Here is a 22781-nt window from a genome sequence, read left to right as displayed (position 1 = left end):
GCCCTACCGGCTCCGCGCCCCGACCGACCTCTCGCCTGGCGGGCGGCGCGGAGCGGTGATCCCTGGTGCCCGAGGGGACCGCCGTGACCTTCCCCTTCCCCTGGGCCGGGCAGGGACGGCGGCCGTCCGGCCTCCGGAATGCTGCCCCCCTTCAGCCGCCAGCACGCTTCTCTCGTGCTTCACTGCCCCCCCCGCCCTGCCCCGTGTGTGCCTTAATCCCAGGTCAAGGGGAAAAGCTTTTGCAGGAAGGACAGTGTGTCTAGAAGGGTATCTCTTGCCTATCTATATACATTTTTGGGGTAAAAGTTTCCCATCCTGCTTGATTATGTCCTTGCTTCCCCCACGACACTCTTGCATTAACTTCTCTAGTAATTTGTTCTTTGGTGTGTTACAGGTTAACTAACTCCCTTCAGATACTGATGTAGAATTGAGGAAGACATGCAGTTGTAGATCTCAAGCGATATTAACCCAGGGCCGGTGGGTCAGAGGGTAAGGAGAATGAATGAATTGCTTGATTTTAAAATTGAGAAGAGGAAGGCATCATATAGCGCTCATTTGTCTCCGTGGAGCAATGGAAGAAAGGGAGTATTTGGAGTGACTATTTCTGTAAGGGCTTGGGGAGGAAAAGAATAAAAAATAGAGGGAGACCATCTCATCAGACAGGAGCTTGGGACACTGAAGCACTGCACTTCTTGGAAGGCAAGGAACTGCCAAAGGGCTGGATGAGCCAAGAAAGTTGCAGAGATAACAGATGGGGGGAGAGGCTGTTCATGTTTTATGAAGGCATGACTCAGACTTGTACATAGTAGAGGAGAACCATGACTCATTAAGTGAGATTCTGGAATTTATTATTTACCGAGTAGAAATTACAACTGATTCTTATTATGACTTTAAGGATTGGAAAGTGATTGATACTAGTGTAAATGGAGCAAGTATCTTGAAGTGCCATTCAAGACTTACTTTTAATTTAGGGTAGAGTCTCAGTCTTAAAATAGTCTGTATCAATAAGGTCCTTCATCTCTGACTTCAAAGTTGTGGCTGCTGCAATAAAATGAGGCTGACATTTATTTTGTTTGAAGTATTATTTATTGATATTGAACTGTTGGTTGGGTTTTTTTACATTTTTTTGTGTATAATTGAGCATATTTGCTTCCTAAAGTGGTAGCAGTGAAAATGAGAATGAGGCCAGCTTTAAATGACTGTTAACCTTAGCAGCAGAATTAAACCAAATACGTAAAAATAAACAAATGCCAATCTTTGTATTGAATTTTAAAGTTAAGACACTTACTTTACCAGCAGATGTCGCTGTGTTTAGTAGCAATTAATAGCAGAAAGGGTTTTGGGGAATGTGAGGTGATTTTAAAAAAAGACAAGAAAGGAATAAATCTTTACTCTCAATCCTTGGCCTCTGAAGCAAAGTGTCCGACTTTATGTGGTTCGTTTTGACATTGTGGTGATTTAATTAAAGTTACAGCTGTTGGCATAAACAGCTCATATAACAATGTTCACTTTCAAACATCCTTCATTTTTACTTTGAATTAGTTAATGTGGTAGAGTGAAAAGCTTGAAAACATTAATGAAAAAGCATGATGCCTTAAAAAAAAAAAAGAGATGTAGGTGAATGGAACCAAGATATGCTATCTAAAAGACCCAGGTCATAAAATGATCTCAGGAATTTGAGTAACTCAATGATTTCTGAGGACTCTGGGTTTACAGACTGAACATGCTGAGGTAGAGGAATGTCTCTTCTTCATTAGATGTGTACTTTGTCTTGCTATAATCTTTTAAGATTGTTAATACTTTTGTAATCAATAACTTCTACACATTTGCATGTAGAATGTGCTAAAGTTTTTTGTTTAGAGTACTCTGTATGCTCTGGCAGAAAAAAAAAAAGTCATTTTGCTCACTGATGGTACAAGAATTTTAAATAATGCCATGTTGAAAAGTTGCAAGCTGCTGTGGAATTAAATACTAAAAAGCTATTAAAAATTATGGACAGTTAAAAGCTTCAGGAAGTGTTTCTTAGGCTTGACAGTGTACATTTTGAGTAGTTACAGTAAATGTATTCCATTTCTGAGCAGCCTAATTTATGAAAGCTCTGCCTCCCATTTGTACAAGCTTACAAACAGGACAAATTACTAAGTGACCAGCCAATGCAGCTGTTATTGAAAGCCTAGAGAGTATAGGCCTGATTAGTTAAACAAGCTGGATTGTTGCCATTTCAAAGGATTCAAAATGAAAAACAAAAACATTTTGAAAATAAATTACATGCTGTAAAAGAATGCAGGAAAAGAGATTTAAAGGGAAGTAAAAGATTAAGAATTCTTTAAAGAAGGAATGGACTGCATCATAGAAATAATAAAATTTAATAGGTGATGATAATATGATAGAGAATTATGCTAATTCATTTTAGGAAAAACAAAGGCAGATTTACAAGCAACGAGAAATACCTCTTGGCTCACTATGAACCTATTCCTACACTTTGTAAATGAAGGGTATTTCTGACATATTTTGAGTATTATACATGCCAGTTTCTTTGTCATAGCTCTGTTTGGGTAGTTTTGAAGTTTCCACTGTGGTACATGTAAGTGTCTGCCACTTAACTGGTTAGAGATGTAAGTATTATGTAGGATATATGGAAGTATGAAGGATGTCCATGTTTTTAAATAAACCTGTAAACAAGCAGGTTTATTTAATATTTATAAAATTTTCCACCCAGAATCACAGCTATGTTGTCTGGAAGGGACTTCTGAGGGTAATCTAGTCAAAGCTCCCCTATTGCAGGGGTTGACCTTTGTACTTTAAGTCTGTGCGGTTTGTTTTCCAGTCCTGCAGTTTTTCAGTGCCCCTTTGAAGCTTTACCGTTCAGCATGTCAACCATCCCTCTAGTTTAGTATCATCCACAAGTTTGCTGATGGTACCTTTTGTGTCATCATCCGAATTACTGATAAATTTATTGAACCCTATCAGCCCCATTGTCAACCCCAGGGTACTCTTATTGTTACTAGCCAGTAACTGAAGCAACTTGAAGCCATCAGGTCTTCAATTCTGTCTGTCCAGTTTTTAACCACCCCAGCTGTCCATCTGGCCTCAGCTTCCTGATGTGTATGCTATGGGAGATGGTGTTAGAAACCACAGGACAGTCAAGGAGTACTGAATGTACTGCTGTCCCCTTAGCTGTGTGACCAGACATTTCATCACAGTATGTGTTCAGATTTATCAAATATAATTTGCCTTTGGTAAATCTATGTTGAATCTCCATGATTACTTTCTTAGCTTTCCCACAGCTAAGGGGATGATCTCTGAGCAATTTTTCCAGAGACTGAGCTGGTGCTGACTGGATCATCTTCTTGCCTCTCTTGAAAATGACCATGCATTAGTCTTTTTCCAGTTGATTGGAGACTTTCTCTGATAACTGTTTTTCATAGGTGATAGCCAGTTGCCTCACAAGCGTGTCAGCTGTGTCTCTTAGCAACCTTGAGTATGGAACCCATCTGGCTCTGCATTTGAATACATCCAGCTTCTCTAAGCAGTTGCTGGCCACGTTCCTACTTACACATCTCTTTCCTAAACACCACTGGTACAAGCAGAGGTCTGGGTGCAGGCTTTGCTGGTGAAGACTGAGGCAAAAATGGTGTTGAGTACTTCAGCCTTTTCATTTTGTGTGACAAGGCTATCTTCCCCTCCAATTAATGGATGTATGTTTTCACTTCTTTATGACGCTTTCGTACCTTTAAAATTCCTTCTTGTTACCCCATATGTCTATTGCTAGTTTTAGCTCCAGCTGAGCTTTGGCCTTTCTAGTTTAATGGAAATAAGGGGTGAAAACAAGCCATGTCAGTGAGTATTTTATTTAATAAATATTTATATGGATTTTTCAGGAGCTGGTGATTCTGAAGACAGCCCAGTTATCATGGCTCATGCTACTATTTATGTGGGTTTTACTGTTCCTCAATTACTAAGAGGTGCTAGCAGAATTTTCCCCACTCATTCTGCACTGGTGGTGTTGAGGCACTCTGCATTTTGCTACTGCACAGTGAATGGGTAGGTTATCCACATACAAACTACTTTTTTTTTTTTTTTTTTTTTTTTTTTTTGTAAAGAGAATGTCATGGCAACACTGTCAAAATGAAGCTGACAAATTGTTACAGATCTATAAATACTTATTTAACTCCCAATTATATATTTATATTTAATTCTTATTTAGACTTCTGTCATCTGTAGTCTGGATTACACTGGTAAATTGTTATGTTAATAGAAATTCATATCAGTAAGGGACAGTAGCACAGCTGTTACAATGACAATTATCTTTGCTTTTTGTTGCAGCACAATAAAATCAAAAAGGAAAATGGATCATCTAGAGAGGACAGCAAATAATTTTCGCCAGGAGGTTAGTGTTCTGTTCTTTAGAATGTGAATAACTTTTTTTTTTCAGTGTGAAGAAACTGAATAATTGTATTTGATTCTTAGGCTTTATTTTGTCTTCTACTGGTGTCTGGTTTACTTCTTTTATTCTTCATTTTTCATATTTGATATTGCTGTAAAATAAGTGTATTTTGTGGTCAGTGGATGAAATGTAATGAGTTATAAAAATTGTCAGTGATGTGGTGCTGTTTATGTTGGACGAGAAATTTAATAGAATTCTGGTCACATATGGATTATGGTAAGTTATGAAAGCACACCAATACCCATCTCTACACAGGCTTCTCAGATTTTTATGGATTTCTACAATTCTGGTTCAAATTTGAGATAAAAAAATGTGGAAAATGTCCTTTTATGACATAGGAGGTAAGATAAAAAGTGTAGACATTTTGAAGGAAGAGATGATAGACAGTTGTAGAAGCCATCTTAGTTTATATCTATTTTAACTCACAAGTGCAAGGAAGATAAGAGTGTTGTTCTCCATCAAGATCCAGAAATGCTTATTCTGGGTCTCGGTTTTGAGCAATAAGCATTCTTTTTCATAATGTTCAGAGGTGAACATACTTTGTATTTCATATAGGTATTTCCCTTCTGTAATTAGCTAAAGTAGATGTTTTGAAAGTTTTAAATACTGGCAGAATGACTTAAATTCTCAAAAATGTTTCAAAGGTGAAACAATTCTGCATTTTTCTTAGACTTTTCAGGAGAAGTAGGGCACTTTTTTGACTGAAAAATCCCATCTTTAATTCACAGGACTTGAGAGATGGTGCCCAATTTCTCCCCACTGTTTAGTTATCTTCTCTCAGTCTTGAGTAGCCATTCATGACAGGCCAGTCTTGCACGTGTCACACAGCAGGACAAAGTGTGTTCTCAGACACACTACAGAGATGTTCATGTGCGGCCCTTCTCTGCTGGGTTTTCCCCTAACTATAGTTGAGAATAAGTCAGAGGGCAAGTGAATTCTCTCGAAAGGAAGGTGGGTTGGGGGGATATATGTGTAACCCCCAAACCTGAAGATTCAGCACTCGTGACACAGGCTGTAGGTGGATGAGACAAATGCAGCCTTGTTCTGCCTGTCAGGGTGTAAGCTATCTTTGGGAACCACGTGTCTCAGAGCTGTGCCTAGCTAGTCACACCTAATGTCAGCTCTTACTTGATTAACACTGCTTGTGGGCATCCAGCTGCTCAGGTGGATCTGATTTGTCCCTAGATTAACTCAGTACATGGAGAAAATGAGTGTAGAGACAGGTATGGACAGATGCACTTTCTAGTTTGCTTCTGACATGGACAAAATGATTGCACTGATGAGTTTTACAACCACATTTTTTTAATCTTGGGTATTTCAGATTTCTTGGCTTGCTTACTTTTTCTGCTCAACATAAACACTGGGTAGCTGGAAAATATGTGGAAAATGGATCCTTATGAGGTGGTGGAAGCTCTGAGGGAACTGTGTAAGGCCTGAGAAGGAAGCTGTATGGAACAGATAAAAGAGCAGAGCTCATTCTTGCTACCGCAGATTCTCTCCATATCAGAGGATTGTGCTGTTTCTTTTTTTAATGCTTGATTTATTCTTTGTTACTTTGTTTCTGACCACTTTAAAATCAGTTTATTTTAAAACCTCTGCTTGGTTTTAAATTCCATATAATCAGCAATTGGCTTCCTTCAGTCTGTATTGCCTTATTTGGCTATTTCAGTCCTGTAGAAAGATGAAAGAAACATAGGTCTGTGTTGCATTAGTGTGTGCTACACAGTATTTTCTGTTGAAGTACAGTGGGAAGGACCAGGGCAGGAAAAAGTGCCTAATGCTTTCCTAAAATACAAAGGCAAAGTCTGGAGTCCTGTGTCCTCCTCCCTCTCACTGCAGCCTTGCTCTGGGTCAGTTGAATTCTCTTGGGATGGTCCAAAATACTGGTCGAATATCTTTGGTCACCCTGACTCAAATTAAATTTTTATAATAACTTTATACTGATTAAGAATTATGTTTCTGATGCTGTTAGATGTATCAGCCAAAGAACAAATTAGGGAGTGTACTGAAGAGTAAAGAAGGGACTAAAGAAGATCCAAACCTAATGTCCATTTCCTGTACTTAAGATTTCTCCATCACAACAGCCATTTAAGTCATGTGTCTGACATTTCTTGTTAACTTAGAGTGATTGCATTCCCCATTTAATACTGTCTGCTAAAGTGGAAAAGAAATGTATGATACTTTATTTTAAATTGGGGAATGTCCTGCTGTTTAATGGGACAGTGGACGTGTTCAGATATTGCTTTATGAATAAATTAATTTCCTGCCATGTGTTTTAAATTAGAGCATAGTTGCTTAACGTTTAATTTTTTTTTTCATCTGTTTGATCTTATACAAATAAGAAATAATAGAGTTGTGGTGGTAGTATTAGCATTTCCTAGTGTGTTAAATGACATGAGCATTTTTTTACACAGATTTTTACACAAATCTGTGTATTTGCCTGTGTAGAAAATATTTAGGGCATTACTTTCTTTGTAGAGGAAAAAGGTTAATAATTATAACTCCAAAATACCTGAAGAGGAAGGGCAGGGCGGGGAGGGGATGAAAATCCATGTTGTACTGACAGGCATCAAAGAGTTTTAAGTGGGGAGCTCCTTCCCAATTGCCCTGTTGCAAAAATCTGCTTTTTATTTAGAAAAGCTTTTTTTGTTGTTGTTTTTTATTAATCTCTTTAAAAGTGGTATCAACTATGGCTTTTGCATCCCCTCCCATCTGGTTGCCAAACAAAAACTTTTCTGTTAACTAGCAATGAATGCTTGTGTGGCAGTTTCCCCATGTTCATAGACCACATATGTGGTCAAATGGGTATGTGTCTAAAAGCAGTAACACAAAGCTTGTTGGCTTTCTTTCATTAGTGCATAATCTTTCAGTAATGCATTTAATTACTTAAAACTAGATGCAGATCCAGAATTCTCCCTGGGACTTCAGTAGCATCTGATCTTTTACAGGTTTCCTTTGTCTGTCTTTCTATCAGAGATCTTTTTGCTTTGCTGGAAAATACAGGAGTGTTTGCCTTGTGTAGGTGTCAAAAGAATCTGACCGTGGTAACTAGCAATTGCTTCTCTTTACTGCTATGTTCTCTTCAACTGAAATAAAATTAATTTGAATATAATCTTAGAGTAACCCTGACAAAAGTGACAGACATGGTAGACTGTAAGTAGAAAATAATTTCTCCATTCAGTGACTATGTAAGTGAATCCGTTTTTATTCCCCTACCCCAGTGAAAAAATATTGGTGCTTTAGGTACTTAAATGCTGCAGATAACATGCAAAGTGATATGTGTCTCATACAGAGATTCCTGAGTACTTTTGCTGCAAATTATATCTATGTGACACAATGGCTTATTTTTCTTTTGTTAGGTAATTTCACAAGCAAAAGTGTGTGGAATCACCAATGAGTCAGAGACAGTCAAAAGACTTCGTTTGGCTATCGCAAATAAAGATTTTACTTTCAAAGCAGGACAGTGGTAAGATCTTTTGATATTTGAGCGGAAAATTACTAGTCGAAGTCCACTATAACAAAATGTTGAAAGGCCTCTGATACTTGAGCCTTGGAAAAAATCATTAATTTATATAATATGATGTTTTATTATTGGGTGCTCTGTCAAATAGCTGATATTTGGCGTAACTTTAAAATAGCCTTTATTAAATATGCTGATACTGATTTCAAAAGGGCAAAAATAGATATTCTTCAAGAGTTCAGTTTGGTTATTTCGGTATTTTCCTCTACTTTGTGTATATTACACTGTTTCTTCAAGAGTACTTTGAAGTAGACTGCAGTTTATTCTGCAAGCTGTCTATACTGTCTTTATTTACTAGGTATTTTTTGCAGCAGAGCCGAGACTGCTGATTTGCAAGTTAGTTTTGGTTTATAATTAAATCAGAATTGCCTGTTAACTTTTATTTCTTTCCTTAATGGTTCCACTCTACAAAGTAAGCCTGTTAGGACAGATTAATATGTAAATATAGATAGGCAAACTTGAAAATAAAAAAACTTGAATTATTAAGCATTTGAAATAATTAGCTATTTGTTTAAGCAATCATACAGATTTTTTTCCCAGGAAATAATGGATCTTCATGTTTGTCTTCCTTGTGAAAAATACTCCCACTCAATCAACTTTTTTTTTTTTTCTCTTAAAAATTAATTTAAAACTGAGCAGTTGCTTTTGGCATTGGACATTTAAATGTCCTTAAACTTTTTATTGGCTTAGGCCATCTGAAAGTGGTTTTGCTGGAATCAAAGTATAGCTAGCTGCTAGAGTATTAACAGCATATGTTCCTCATGTAGTGTTAATATGCTGGCTCTTAAATTTAGAATCAGAACACAAGATGTTGATTGCAATAATTTGTTTGTGGAGTAATTTGCTGCAGTTTTTGCACATGTGCAATGACTCATATTAAATTCTTGCTTGCCAGTACTTGGAAAGTGCATTTACCCTCCAAAAATGTTTTAGAAATTACCATGTTGAAAACTGAAAGCTTTAATTATAATTACTCTTTTTCATTTTCTTCTTCCTTGAAAGTATTCTAATGCTATTGTAAGGTATACAGCAACTTTTCTATACTTGTGGCTATAAACTGTGGTTGCATTTTTTTGATGAGCAGTACAAAACATCAGGCCACAATTTCCTGAGTAGAAAAGGATAACTTGTTAGAATTTGTTATAGTAAGATGTTACAGCCAAAGATTGTCACTAGAATATATATATATTTTTTGAGAGTGTTCTAATTATCAAGTTTTTCAGAAACGAAAGTGAATTTGTTTTGCAAGCATGCTGGCAGATACTGGTCTTTATCTGCCTTCAAGTAATAATAAAGAAACTTGTTGCTGTTAACCATTTTGATTTACTAAAACATGCACTGAGGTATATGCATGTTATAAATACTTTGAAGAAGTAACTTTATGGTTTTAATGTTTCCAATCTCTTCCTCCAGCAGTTGCTAATTGTTGTTCTTTTCTTGAAAGATTTGGTTTAGGTAGCCTTTAAAAGGAGGGAAATGAAAAACCACCATAAGATCTTTTTACATCTTTTTGCACCTCTCCTTGTTGTGGGTTTATATAGGGTTTTTTTTCTTCTTTTTCCCCTGCAACTACTCTTTTCGCTCAAGCTGTACAGACTGTTTCTTTAGGAGTCCTCTTATCCTTCTTGAGCACAGTGAAGATGAGACTAGCTGTTAGAAATACATGCTAGTCTGTTATAACATAGCATATTACACCCTGAAATCTTTCATAATTATGCAATTGGGAAAGAAATACTAATACAGAATGAAACATGTTAGTTTTTACCCTTCTAAAGTACTACGTTTGATTTGAGTTTTCCAGTAATGAATGTATGTATCCCCACCAGGCACTAATATTGTTTCCCTTATATGTCAGGCAGAACATTTTGACTTGAATGTAAATTGTTACTTTACAGCATAAACGGTTTTCTTTTTCGTTACTGTAAGCAGTAAGATTATTTTCCACCAGAGGGTGGTAAAGAGCTTTAGTAGCATCTTGAGGTGTTCTTTGATACAATAAATGCTGCAGTACAGGAGTGGTCCTTTCTAATCTCTTAGATCCTTGCTGCCAGGAAAGCTGAGCCCCATAGTCAGTGGGGCTGCAGAAGCTGAGGACAGCAAAATAAGCCTTCTCAACTTTTTTTGTTGTTGACATTTCATTTGCAGTCAGATACCTTTATACACGACCAAGTTTACTAACGTAAAGTTAAAAACTATTATCACTATAGTATTGTATGTATCACACTGTGCATTTTTCGAGAGAAAGGATATTTTTCTTTGACAGGTAAAGCTTTGTGGGAAGTAAGCAGGCAAGATTATTTTTTTTCTTTAAAAAGTTAAAAAGTATTCAAAGTGCTTGTCTCTTCCCTCAAGAATTTGTGAACTCCGTAAAGAATACAGCTTTGCTCTGTGAAGAAAATATGCACAGGATGTCAGTGTGTACTTGTTACATTGTCATTTAACTCATACTGAGTCAGCCTAACTCAGGCTTGAATTGAATAATGGTTCTCTAGTAATTGGCGTTGCTTACCAGTGTGGTGGTTTCCTAAGTGGAACAACACAGTTAGTTTTAAACATTAGTTTTATTTTTAAATACGGGGATTTTGTTGAGTGCTGTAGAAAAAATGTATTTAAGTATTTATGCAACACAGAGAAGTTAAAATGTTAGTTCAGAAATCAACCTTGAACTTTTTCTGATACTACTTGGAATATCAAAGCCTTACTTTTATGAAAATGAATTATAGCTTATGTGTAGTGATGGCTTGCCTTCCATACTCTCTAATTGCTGGTGTTGTAAAAGCCTAGCCATATGTTACGTTCTGATCTGTAGAAATCCATGCATGGTTTACTTTTTTTTAAAAAAAAGGTAGTAATTCAATCCAGTTCAATTGTCTATCAGCTAGAAAGAAATATCTGCCACCAGAGGGCACCGCAGTTCAACAGGTAAAGCAATTCTGCTTCTAGCTTCTACAGACTGTGGTTTTACTTCAAATATTTTGTCAGCCCAAGAAAATAAAAGGTTTAATATAAAGTCATTTACCTAAAATAGTTTCCCAATATTCTTATGTGTGAAAATTGAAGAGCCCATCAAAGGGACCAAAAAGAGTGGAATTTAAGCCACTCTATCAGACCATATTGTGGTTTTGTTTTAATACACAAATAATTTATTAAACACTTAAAATTCTAGTCTGTTGTAAGATGTGGCATCTAATGCTAAAAGCAGAACAGTTTAAAAACCTGCTAGTTTAACAAAGGTGATGACATGTTTCTAGATTAAAATAATTCTAAGAAAATGGTGTTACTCAATATTAAGTCCTTTTTTGGAAAAGTTATGCTCTGGAAATTAAGATGTCTTTGTAAAGGAAGGGTAATTGAAACAACGGCATCCATTTTGTTTTGGTTATTGTTTTCCATGTTTGGTGGTGTTGGCTTTTTTTAAACTTGTGTTTCTGGTCTATTTTTAGGGTTGATTTCTTTATTCCTGGAATATCTGTAGTTGGGGGATTCTCAATATGTTCAAGCCCTGGCCTGTTGGAGCAAGAAGGAATATTAGAGCTGGCAGTAAAGTACACTGTTCATCCTCCTGCTCACTGGATTCACACTGAGGTAAATGAAATTAACTGTGAGACTTGGTTTTGTTTTGTTGGGAAGTGGATGGGGTGTTGTAGGTGACTTCAGACCACTCTTTGTTATTGAGTGCAAAACTCCTGTTGACTTGTTCAACCATTTTTAATACAATGGAAATCTTAAAACCTTTTGTTTAGTAAGGGACTGAAATTGGATGTTTATGTGGTAATATGGTTATTGTGATCTTTTGACTCCGCTTGTGCTTAGTGGACTTGCAGTGTTAGTGTGTGTAAGGCTTCTCACTCCCTTGGAATTAATGAACTGAAAAATGTTGAAAAACCTCTGTTTTAATTTGTGTCCAAGAGAAGAGGCTATGTTACACAGTATAAAACTACATCTGATAACTTGTCATCATTCCTGGCCATTTCTACAAATATAAACTGGGAATTATTGTGAGATAAATATAAATATCGATTATTAAGGGGGGGGAGCAAAGGGATTTATTTATATCAGTTTTTCTGAAATGATAAAACAGACTACACCAAAATTTCTATAGTATTCTTTTAAACATGCGATATTTTTGTAATATTGACATAACCCAAGGCTTGATTTTTGCTATATTAAAAGTCTAAAACTTTGGCCCTTTGCAGTGCTTTGTTGATCTATTTACCCCATTTAGTTATAGTCAGAAGAGTCCTATTCCTGCTGCTGATCATATTTCATAGATCTATCTACGTCCTATCAACTTTTGTTCTTTCAGAACCCCCTGTGATCTGTCCTATTTACTGTTCCTTGCCTGGCATTTGTATTTCTTAAATGTGGCTGCAAAGTTTAAATTGACAGATTCTTGTAGGTTTACAAATACTGCAGGTTTTGTTCAGTGGCCAACAGAGTTACAGTAAGTAAAGTGGTGCTAATCTAGTAGTTAGTCTGAGACCATCCAGTTTTTTAATTGGTGTCATATCAAGCTATCTCCACTGGAACAAACAACCCTTTTGAGATGCTGTGTAGAACTTGTAGTGCATGTGCCAGCCGACCTCAGAATGCTTAAGAGGATTGCCTGGGTTTTGGTATTGCTCTTTAGAGAATATAAAGGCCTAACTTCATAATTCCTGGTCTCTGGAGGCTCTTTTAGGATTTTTCATGTTGCAAATCATTTTGCTGTTGCTGAGTGTTCTGGTGGAATTTATAGGAAAATCTTTAGTTAGCGGGTAAGCTAGGTCAAATCTGATGGAGTAGGGAAACCTCTGGGTATAGTGCACTGTTCTAGCCACAAGTGCATGCTTTTTCTTAGGAAAGAAGAAGAAAAAAATAGCAACCTAGAATCTGAAAAGGTTGTATATATGGTGTAAAAACTCTGGTACTTAAGTGCTTAAAAGTTACTTCTAAAGGAAGTTGATCTCGGGGTAAAAGATGTTATGGAAATAGTTAGTACTTATTCACTCACTGTATCTGGGTTTTTTAGAGGTATTTATTTTTAATATTACTGCATAGAAAATCGTAAATTTTTAGCACAGTGTTCTTTATAGCTTTAGGAAAACATAGCCTTTTCTTTAGAAAAATGTACATGTGATGCACTGATTGCTTCATTTTTCTGCCTAAGCTGTTTCAATGCTGTATTTACAAACTAGGCTGAAGGATGACACTTTCTCACCATGTTACTCCAGAATTTACTGGTTTTTTCTTGAATGCTGACTTACTGTTACCATTGCCATGGCTAAAGCACTGAAATATGTGGGAGACTGCTGGTTAAGAGAGATTCTTTCTGTGTCCTATATCCAATCTTGATGAGCTGTAGCTGGTTAAGGAGGCAGATTAAATGGTAATGATATTTTTCTCCCTGAAAATGCTTATTTCCAAAAATGCTTATTTCCATATTCTATGTCCTCCTCCTGCCACGTGAATCTGGAACACTTCTGGATTCATACATCTCTAAAACAGAATAAAACATGATGGGAAAGTCTGGCAGTGTACATTGAAAAAGGAGAGAGAAATTAGTTTCAGATAGTGAATGCTGATTGTCTTACACTATAATTGAGAGATAATATTTTGTGATAATTAAGAAAGGCAAGAAACTTTTTTTGTGATGGTCGCACTCGCTAGTTTAGGAACATCTGTGTTCTGTGCAATACCCATGTCCAAGGGCTACCTCCTTCCTCCTGGTGGAACTGTTTAGACCTTTGCTTACTATACAGTAGTCATTAATGGGAACCCTTGTGTTTCAATTACTGTTTCCTGATATCAAAAGGATTTTCTGGAAGAAGTATTTTTATTCTGTAAGTGATTAATTGCTAATCTTTCAGTAGTTCTTGTAAGCTTTACTTTTTTTCTTTCCTCTTCTCCTTTCCTACCTTCCTTGGTTTCCCTGTTCTCTTTATTTTTTAGACCCTATATATGGCCTGAAATGAGTTCTGTTTTCTGATCCTATTTGTTGTGTTAGCTTGCAGTGATGTGGGAGAACTCAACTGACTTCTCTGTACTGCACTTCGACCCTTCATACTGGGATGCAGTGCTGGTTTACCAAGAAGATAGTCACCAAAATTGGGGGTTTTTGTTGTAGCTTTAGTTTTCCATGTATCAAAAAACCATGCTCTGGCAAATTTCTCTAAGAAATATTTACTTATGTACCAGTGGAGAGGAAGGGAGAAGTTTTCCCCCTGATTTTTCTTTTGCAACTGTGAAGTTGCAAATGCAGAAGTGGTTCTGCAAGAAATACTCTTGTGGATACTTGCTTCACTTCTGGGTGTGTTTTGTTTTTTAGGAGTGGGGGATGGAAAAACCTTCTGCATCTGTGCAGCTCAGTCTGACTTCCTTCTCTGACCCCATAGCAAGGCCTTTTTTGACATGAGGCTGGATTTGGGTAAAAGTGTGATCTCACATGTTAACCTCGGGTTTTCACAACCACTTACTGCTGTTGAAAAACTCTTGTGTGAATCATTCAACTGTTACAGGGGTGGGAAGGAGCTGTCACCATCCTGCCTTGTCAGAAGACTGAAACTTCTGAAAGTAGAACTAGATCTCTAGAGACACTGAAACAGATTACTTTAGCTGGAAACTTCGTTTATTTTAAAGTACTTTGGTTTTCCCTCACTGGTCAATAAAAATAAAAAATTAGAGCCCAGCAAGTCTTGTGACTGTGGTGCAAGAAGAGTAATATTTCAACTTTTGGTTTTAGTTTTGAAATTAAATATCTTCTTTTCCATCCTAGTGTGCTCTTGACTCAGAAGTGGCTCTGCGAGTGGGAGGTGATTTCTTCTTTGATCCTCAGCCTGGTGACTCCCCTGTAAAGCTAGTGCTGATAGCAGGGGGTGTTGGAATTAACCCATTGTTTTCTATACTGCTGCATATAGCAGATCTTCATGGATACCAAGAGGGTAAAGGAAATGGATACAAAATGGGAACAGTGAAGCTGTACTACAGTGCAAAAAATACAAGCGAACTCTTATTTAAGGTAAATAAAAAGGTTTTTTTAAAAAAATAGATCATAGATGCTAAGCTATTAGTGTGTCTATGTCATTCTGTTGCCAAATCCCAGAGAGCCCCTCTGTGTAAGACACTGTACAGAGACAAAAGTAATTTCCTGCCTCAAATACCACATGTGTTTTGTTAATTACTTATGCCAGTGTACAAATTAAGGCTGTTACTGGACATACCTGGTCTTACTGACTTCACTGATAAGTCGATTAGCCCTAATTGTTTACATTTTACTGTAATAAGAGCATTGTAGTATACTAAAGATTATATATAATATATATGTGTATATACACACTAACAGTATGCATAATGCTATATGCCGTAATACTGTAACCACATAGTCTCAGTGTAGTTTGTATTGAACTTAAAGACTAGGAAGAGCAACTATATCCAAAGGAAGTACTTTCTAAAATAGTAGGGAAGCTTTATTGATTTTTGCGTTAGTTATTATTGGGTACTAGTGTATGAACAAAGGATTTATAACCACTTACAAAATTGCTTATATAGGACTTCATCATCATTTACTTAGCAGTTAAATATCAGTTGTCACCCTCAGCCATTAGGGGTCACCGATAACATTTTAAGGTCAAATCAGCATGGCTTCTGTGAAGAAGCATCCCTATCGATTTAGGTTTCTTTGCAGTATTGATTGCAAGATAAAGGTGAAAAAACCTATCATGATTCCAGAAATCATGATAAAAGATCCTTCATTAGTTCTTCTTGTGTAGTTCTATCATATTTCTAGATACGAAGATGTTTGCTTTCTTTGAAAAGTCATTTGTTTATTGCTAGGAGCAGAATAGTAAACTGAAACTTATCTGCTCTTCCATTTGGCCAACTACTAGTTTCCCGGTCTGTCCTAAGCATACACATTTTTTTTCAGTGCAGGAGCTTCCATTTCCTGAGTTTTCGCTTCAGCAGTGTTATGACAGCAGAGCTTTTGCATTAGAGCGTCTGGGACAGAAGAGAACACAATAATATGTCGCAGAGCTTAAAATATATCCTCCCATTTATTCTTCACATGTCCCTCAAATCCAGAACATATATGTGAAAATTCTTTACTTCTGTGCAGAGGATTGAGGAAATAGAATCACTAGAGGAACAGCTAGGTCGTTGCTAATGGTTTGCAGGACCTGCTGCTCCCTGAAGCAGCAGCTGTGTGTAGGCTGACAAAGGGTGACGCTAATGTAATAATTGGTCTAATATGCGTTTTGGATGTGCTCTCTTTTCAGAGGCAGATGCTCTGCTTTTGAAAACCTCATTATGTAAAATGGTAGAAGCACAGAGTGCTAGAATTACAAAAGACAGCATACTAACTTTGCTACTTTTGGATGCAGTTATCTGGGTTTTCCTGAGTTCATGAGGACTGAATGTGACCCTTCTTTCCTTCCTGGGGATGGGTCTTCTCCCTTAGGACTGTATTGCTCAGCTGTCTGCTTTGTTCTGTACTCAAACTCACTAGGCTGCAAAGAGCCTGCTGAGCTGTTGAAACTCTCCTTCATTCACTTAAGGCAAGAACAAGCTCTCTTTAGGATACTAGAAAATAGTATCCTAATAGAAATCCTAAAATAGAAAATTTGATGGTTGATGTCACAGGTACAGTATTTGCCACTTTCTGCCTCTGATTTACAGTGATAGGTTATAAGTAGATGGTGTCAATGACTGCAGGATTACTTAAGCAGGTAAAGTTCTACCTTAGGCATGCTTTCTGGCTTGTTCCTAGGACTTCAACTCAGCAGGACATGATTAGTTGCAAAAGTGCCATCAAATTGTATGTGTTTCTGTGTGAAGGGGACTGAAGTTTACAGTCAGTCAATGAAAGCAGGCCAATATTAGGAGTACTGGTGGAACAGTGTACGGCAGTGTCTTATCTGTGCTGCTCTTCATTCCATGTCTTTTTAGGCAATCAGAAACAGATTTGTCTCTGAACTAGAATGTCTGGTGTTTTTTGTGAAGCAACCCATGGCAGACTGTTCAGTCTAGTAACCTAGTTAGTAAGCAAACAGATAACAAAATGAGCTAATTTACCTATTCATAGAGTAGAAATTATTCTTATTTCAGATTATGTCCAAGCAGCCAGGGATCAGGTTGGAAAGGCCAAAGCCCTGATGGGAATAAATCTGGCCAGGGACATGAAGGGCAACAAGAAAAGCTTCTACAGGTACATTGGTGATAAAAGGAAGACCAGGGAAAACATGGGACCTCTCCGGAAGGAAATGGGAGACTTGGTTACTCAGGATATGGAAAAAGCTGAGGCACTCTGCCTTTTTTTTCCTCAGTCTTCACTGGCAAGGGCTCCAGCGACACAGCCCAAGTTGCAGAAGGCAAAGGGTTGGACTGGGAGAATAAGAACTGCCCACTGTAGGAGAAGATCAGGTTTGAGACCATCTAAGGAACCTGAAGGTGCACAAGTCCATGGGACCTCATGAGATGCATCCACAGATGCTGAGGGAATTGGCAGATAAAGTTGCTAAACCACTATCCATCCTATTTGAGAAGTCATGGCAGTCTGGTAAAGTTCCCATAAGTGGAAAAGGGGAAACATAACCCCCATTTTTAAAAAGGGGAAAAAAGGAAGACCCAGGGAACTACATGCCAGTCAGTCTCACCTCTGTGCCCAGCAAGATCATGGAATGGATCCTCCTGGAAATTTTGTTAGGGCACATGGAAAATAAGGAAATTATGGATGACAGCCCACGTGGCTTCACTAAAGGGCAAATTACGCCTGAAAAATTTGGCCTTCCATGACATGGTTGCAGTGTTGGTGGATGAGGAAAGAGCAACTGACATCATCTACCTGGACTTGTGCAAAGCATTTGACACTGTCTCGCACAACATCCATGTCTCTAAATTGGAGAGACATGGATTTGACAGATGGACCACTTGGTGGGTAGGGAACTGGCTGGATGGTCGCACTCAAAGAGCCATGGTCAACGGATTGATGTCCAAGGGAGAGCAATGACGAGTGGCGTTCCTCAGGGGTCGGTGTTGGGACCAGTGCTGTTTAACATCTTTGTTGGTGACACGAACAATGGGATTGAGGGAACTCTCAGCAAGTTTGCTGACAACACCAAGCTGTGTGGTGCGGTGAACATGCTGGAGGGAAGGGATGTGCCATCCAGAGGGACCTGGACAGGCTGGAGAGGTGGGACCGTGTGAACCTCATGAAATTCAACAAGGCCAAGTGCAAGGTCCTGCACAAGGGTCGGGGCAATCCCAAGCACAGATACAGGCTGGGAGATGAGGGGATTGAGAGCAGCCCTGCGGAGAAGGACTTGGGGGTATTAATGAATGGAAAACTGACTCTAAGCCAGCAATGTGTGCTCACAGCCCAGAAAGCCAACTGTATCCTGGGCTGCATCAAGAGAAGTGTGAGCAGCAGGTTGAGGAGAGGGGATCCTCCCACTCTTACGAGACCCCACCTGCAGTGCTGTGTCCAGCTTTAGGACCCCCAGGCATAAGGAGCATACGGAACTGCTCGAGCAGGTCCAGAGGAGGCCACAAAGATGCTCAGGGGACTGGAGCACCTCCCTTGTGAGGACAGACTGAGAGAGTTGGGGTTGTTTAGACTGGAGAAGACTTTGGGGAGACCTGATAGTAGCCTTCCAGTACTACAGGAAAGATGGGGATGGACTCTTTATCAGGGGGTGTAGGAATAGGATGAGGGATAACAGTTTTAAACTAAAAGAGGGTAGATTTAGATTAGATATAAGGAAGAAATTCTTCCCTGTGAGGGTGGTGAGACACTGGCACAGGTTGCCCGGAGAAGCTGTGGCTGCCCCCTCCCTGGCAGTGCTCAGGGCCAGGTTGGACGGGGCTTTGAGCAACCTGGGCTAGTGGAAGGTGTCCCTGCCCAGGGCAGGGGGGTTGGAACTAGGTGACCTTTAAGGTCCTTTCCAACACAAACCATTCTATGGCTCTATGATATTTTAAGAAAGAATTTCCAGTGTCTGTTCCAGCTGTGAAAATACCAAATAGTACAGAATCAAGACAGTAACTAAGTCTCTGTTTCAGAACTAACTACATCTGACTGACAGATTTTTAAATTTTTTTCCTATGATTTGAACTGAAGCAGCTGGGTTTTTGGTGGTAACTATCACAGTTGTGACTTAGGGAACTGAAAATTACAGTTTCTACTCTGGTAAAAATAGCAGCATTTGCACTGTAGTTGGTTTTACTTGGAGAACATGAGGGAGTAAAGGGTCTCATAAACTTACCAGATAAAGCAGACGAGAGTCAAAAAGTTCTTAAGAAATGGTAAATAAATACTGCAGTGTTTGGGTTTTTTAAATGGAAAACCCATATGGAAGTGGAATGAGGAAATAGTGAGAATTTATATGGAAAAGAAATCAGGAAAGGATGTAACTGATTCTTAGGTCCAAATCTTACAGACTGCAACCTGTTGTAAAAAAGGAGTAAAGCACTAAGGACACAGCTGGTAGTGTATGCACATTCCAGGCAGGAAAATTCTGTGGTGTGCAGGTCAGCCCTGTGAAATCAGGCCCATCAAGTTCTCAGTGCTGAAATGTACGTGGTAACAATCACTGGCGGTGTGGGACTGTACATGCATACATCTGCTTTGATTTAACAGCTTGTGGTATAAGCAAGTGTGTTTAACATTACAGAAGAATATTCTTGGTTTGATGAATGCATTTCCTGGAAAGATCACATGTCGTTTCCACGTCACCCAACAGAGTTCACAGATCTGTAAAGAACTTCAGCCACATGTTACAGGTAACTATAATGGCAGTGTACGGAGATGGTATCTCAAGTCTCAGTTTGGTTATATCCATAAGGATGAAGTTACATGCAGAATTTAGTATTTTTACGTTTAAAGATTCTAAATGAGAATGTGAGTTAAACCTAAATAATTTCACTGTACATATTACAGTTGGAGAAAAATTTTCCCTTTGCAGTTTTTGTTTTCATTTCTAGTAAATCTCTGTTAATTCTAAACTTTATACTGGTATTCTTCACTGCAAACTTTATTCCAGAAACTATTAAGCAGAGTAGTTACTTTGCTGAAGGTGGGATTGATGAAGGACAAGCTTACTGCTTGTAAGAGATACTTTGTCCTGTTTCCATTTCTGTTACATTTGTGTTAGAGATACTTAACCTATTTTTTTCATCTGAATATGGGATCATTAGTTGTCTGTGAGCCATGTCCCTCCTCAGTGACTGCATTCCAACTGGATGTACTGATCAAAATCTCCAGAAGAACAAATTATTTTGGAAGCCTCAAGTCTTGATACCTATTATCCTTAAACGGGCCTCACATTTTTAAGACAGTAGTGCTTCAACTACCTCTTAGTGGTCATTCTTTTTGACACTAATTCATAATTAATATTTCTGTTATTTTTTCTTTGTCAGAGGGAAGAATATCTGAAAAGGATCTAGAAGAACATGTATCTAAGGATACTCTATGGTACATTTGTGGTCCACCTCCAATGATAGAATCTCTATCCACACTACTATCTAACATTGGTGTTCCTAGAAACTGTGTTTTCTTTGAAAAATGGTGGTAGTGACACCTGCTGAACAGAGAATATATTATTTGTTTCCAGAGTATTTTAATAAGCTGAAATGTACAGAAATGGACTATGAATTATTTGGAAGACTTTACTTCACACATGAAGATGTCCTCAGTCATGATGGTGTTCCTTTAATTTAACTATAATACACTTGTAATACAATGCTGCTGCTGTTGGGGGGGGGGAAAGTGATTTTATATTAAAGAGATTAACTTCTGCTTGTTTGATGGTTTGCTTGCTTCTTACAGGTAGCAGCATATTTTCACTTTATACACTTTGTTTTGTTAGTCAGCCTTTAAAAGACTTAAAAGTCCGATTCAGCAGTTGTAGAGAATTAGTTGTGCAGCAAGGCCAGGTCAGTTTATAATAAATTCAAGCCACAACTTCTGAATCTGTTCTGAATTGTTTTGCTAATGAGTCAACACCCTGCCTTCCCCAGTTCTATATTATAAATTAATATTTTTATAGAAGTAGAGTTGCTGTGTTGTGACTTCCTTCTCTTGCCACTTCTTGTTAAAATAAACCCCCCCTTTTATGTGGTTTATTTAAGTCAGTCAACTCTGTTGACAGTAGAAGACATTTTTTTCATAATCATATTCAGACCCAAGTTAAAAGCATTGAGTGTAAAAGTGTTAAGAATCTGTTGGCCTCTGAGCGCACTGTACAGAGTTGTTCACATGAACCTGCATCCCTTGCTGGGTCCATTTTGTGCTTGCATATGCCACATCCTCAAAAGCAGCAGCGGCCAGCAACAGCCGAGACAGGAGACGTCTGTCATTCTGCTACCACACAGGGTTGTAGAAGGCTCCAGGACACACCAGTTCTGTCAGGAAAAGAGTCTCTATCAAGTTTGCTCTTTTAAGGTAGGAATGTACATCTAGGTGTAATGGACGATGCCTGAGCCCACTGTGAATGAAGCTTCTTCCCCCAACTTGTAGAAAACTCATCATAGAGATGATGAGACTAACAAAAAGCCCTGAGTTTTTTAATTACCTGTATAGAGAGTTCAAGACCTTAAGTGGCAGAGATTCCCACTGTACAGTTGAAGACTTGAGTAAGGCACATTTAAATTATCAAAAATATGAAATTATTATTGAATTATTAAAAGTGTTAAAAGATGAGGCCTCCTCTTTGTTAGTGGCTCTTTTCCTTGAGTTAATGTTTCAAATGAGTCAGATAATGCAGCAAGTTTCTTGCCCTCAGACTCCCTGTGCTCTGCTTTAAACAGAGGGTGCAAAGATCGCAACACCCAGTTTCCAGCCTGCAACAGCACTCTTGGTGTGAAGCACTTTATTTTTCAAGCAAACCTTCCCATGCTTGGCTAAAACAGCCTCCAGCCCAGCTGCAGTTCTCTCCCAGTAAATCATTTCAGCTTCAGTATGCTGAGTTTAGCCTCTGGTCTTAACGTCTTTTTATCAGTATCTGATACGTTTTTTAGCTTGTAGGATACCTACTGCCACATCCACATTCACCTCATCTTCAAAACCCAGTGAGACAGCCTAAATGGGAAACTCCAAGCCCTTGCACAAGAATACTACTGTAATTGTTGCAGCAGTTGAGTGAACAACTGAAATAATCATAGCACTTTCTGAGCAGCAAAGAAAAAAAAACCATACTCGCTACAGCTCAGACCAAAGAGAACATGAGGCAACAGGCTCTACTTTCAGTCAGGAGGAGGTGACTGAGTGCTGGACCTTACAGAGTTGCTTTCTGGGGACAGTGCCACAAGGAGGGTTTGCCTGTACGTTTTCATCTTTGGTGCCTGCAGCCTCATCCACTGAGGTCTGTGGTTCTACACCATGCACTCTACATGCAAGCTGAGCTGACTTGCCTCCACAGCAGTCACTGCAGAGCCAGGGGGGATGTCTTGCCAAATTCCCTCCTACTCAAATGAGAGGAAGATTCTTTCTGAGTACCCCTGTTCTAAGGAATGGGTCCTTGTTTGTTCACTCTGGAATGTAAATAGGACAGCATGGTTGTCACAAAAAATAAAACCAAGGGGGTTTTGTGTTCACAAAGATCAGAACTGACAGGTTGGAGCTTGATGCTTGAAGGAAGCTGGACCTTTTTTTTCTGTGAAATGTGCAATACATTGCTATTGGGAAGTACTGGTGCCCTGAAATAAAAAACATGTGCTAGGCTCCTGCACATTTTACCATTGTAATGATAAAAAGATTCTGAGAAGACTGTAAATGTTGGGGGGGGGTTTGAGACTTATAAATCATTAAGTGGATTATAAACTGGTTTACTCTTTTCTTCCTTC

At 38.4% G+C, this 22781-nt stretch overlaps 1 protein-coding gene across 2 annotated transcripts in view; it reads left to right on the top strand.

Annotated features, from left to right (window-relative positions):
• The window catches only part of OXNAD1 (oxidoreductase NAD binding domain containing 1), a 21129-nt gene extending 141 nt beyond the window's left edge, over positions 1–20988 (top strand). The window contains exons 1-9 of one of the 2 annotated variants that reach the window (XM_026841742.1): positions 7–299; positions 395–489; positions 3882–4044; positions 4327–4390; positions 7807–7913; positions 11411–11552; positions 14722–14964; positions 19613–19721; positions 20358–20988. In XM_026841742.1, the coding sequence (XP_026697543.1) occupies positions 3914–4044; positions 4327–4390; positions 7807–7913; positions 11411–11552; positions 14722–14964; positions 19613–19721; positions 20358–20512 (951 nt within the window). In that variant the 5' untranslated portion in view covers positions 7–299; positions 395–489; positions 3882–3913 and the 3' untranslated portion in view covers positions 20513–20988. Of the gene's footprint in view, positions 1–6; positions 300–394; positions 490–3881; positions 4045–4326; positions 4391–7806; positions 7914–11410; positions 11553–14721; positions 14965–19612; positions 19722–20357 lie in introns of those variants that run through there. The other variant, XM_026841741.1, reaches the window with a different exon arrangement.
• Positions 20989–22781: the final 1793 nt, after the last annotated feature.

The sequence above is a fragment of the Athene cunicularia genome (genome assembly GCF_003259725.1).
Source record: "Athene cunicularia isolate RWA chromosome 2 unlocalized genomic scaffold, athCun1 chr2_part1, whole genome shotgun sequence".
In the NCBI taxonomy this organism is placed as follows: Eukaryota; Metazoa; Chordata; class Aves; order Strigiformes; family Strigidae; genus Athene; species Athene cunicularia.
This window is presented reverse-complemented; position numbering and strand designations above follow the sequence as displayed.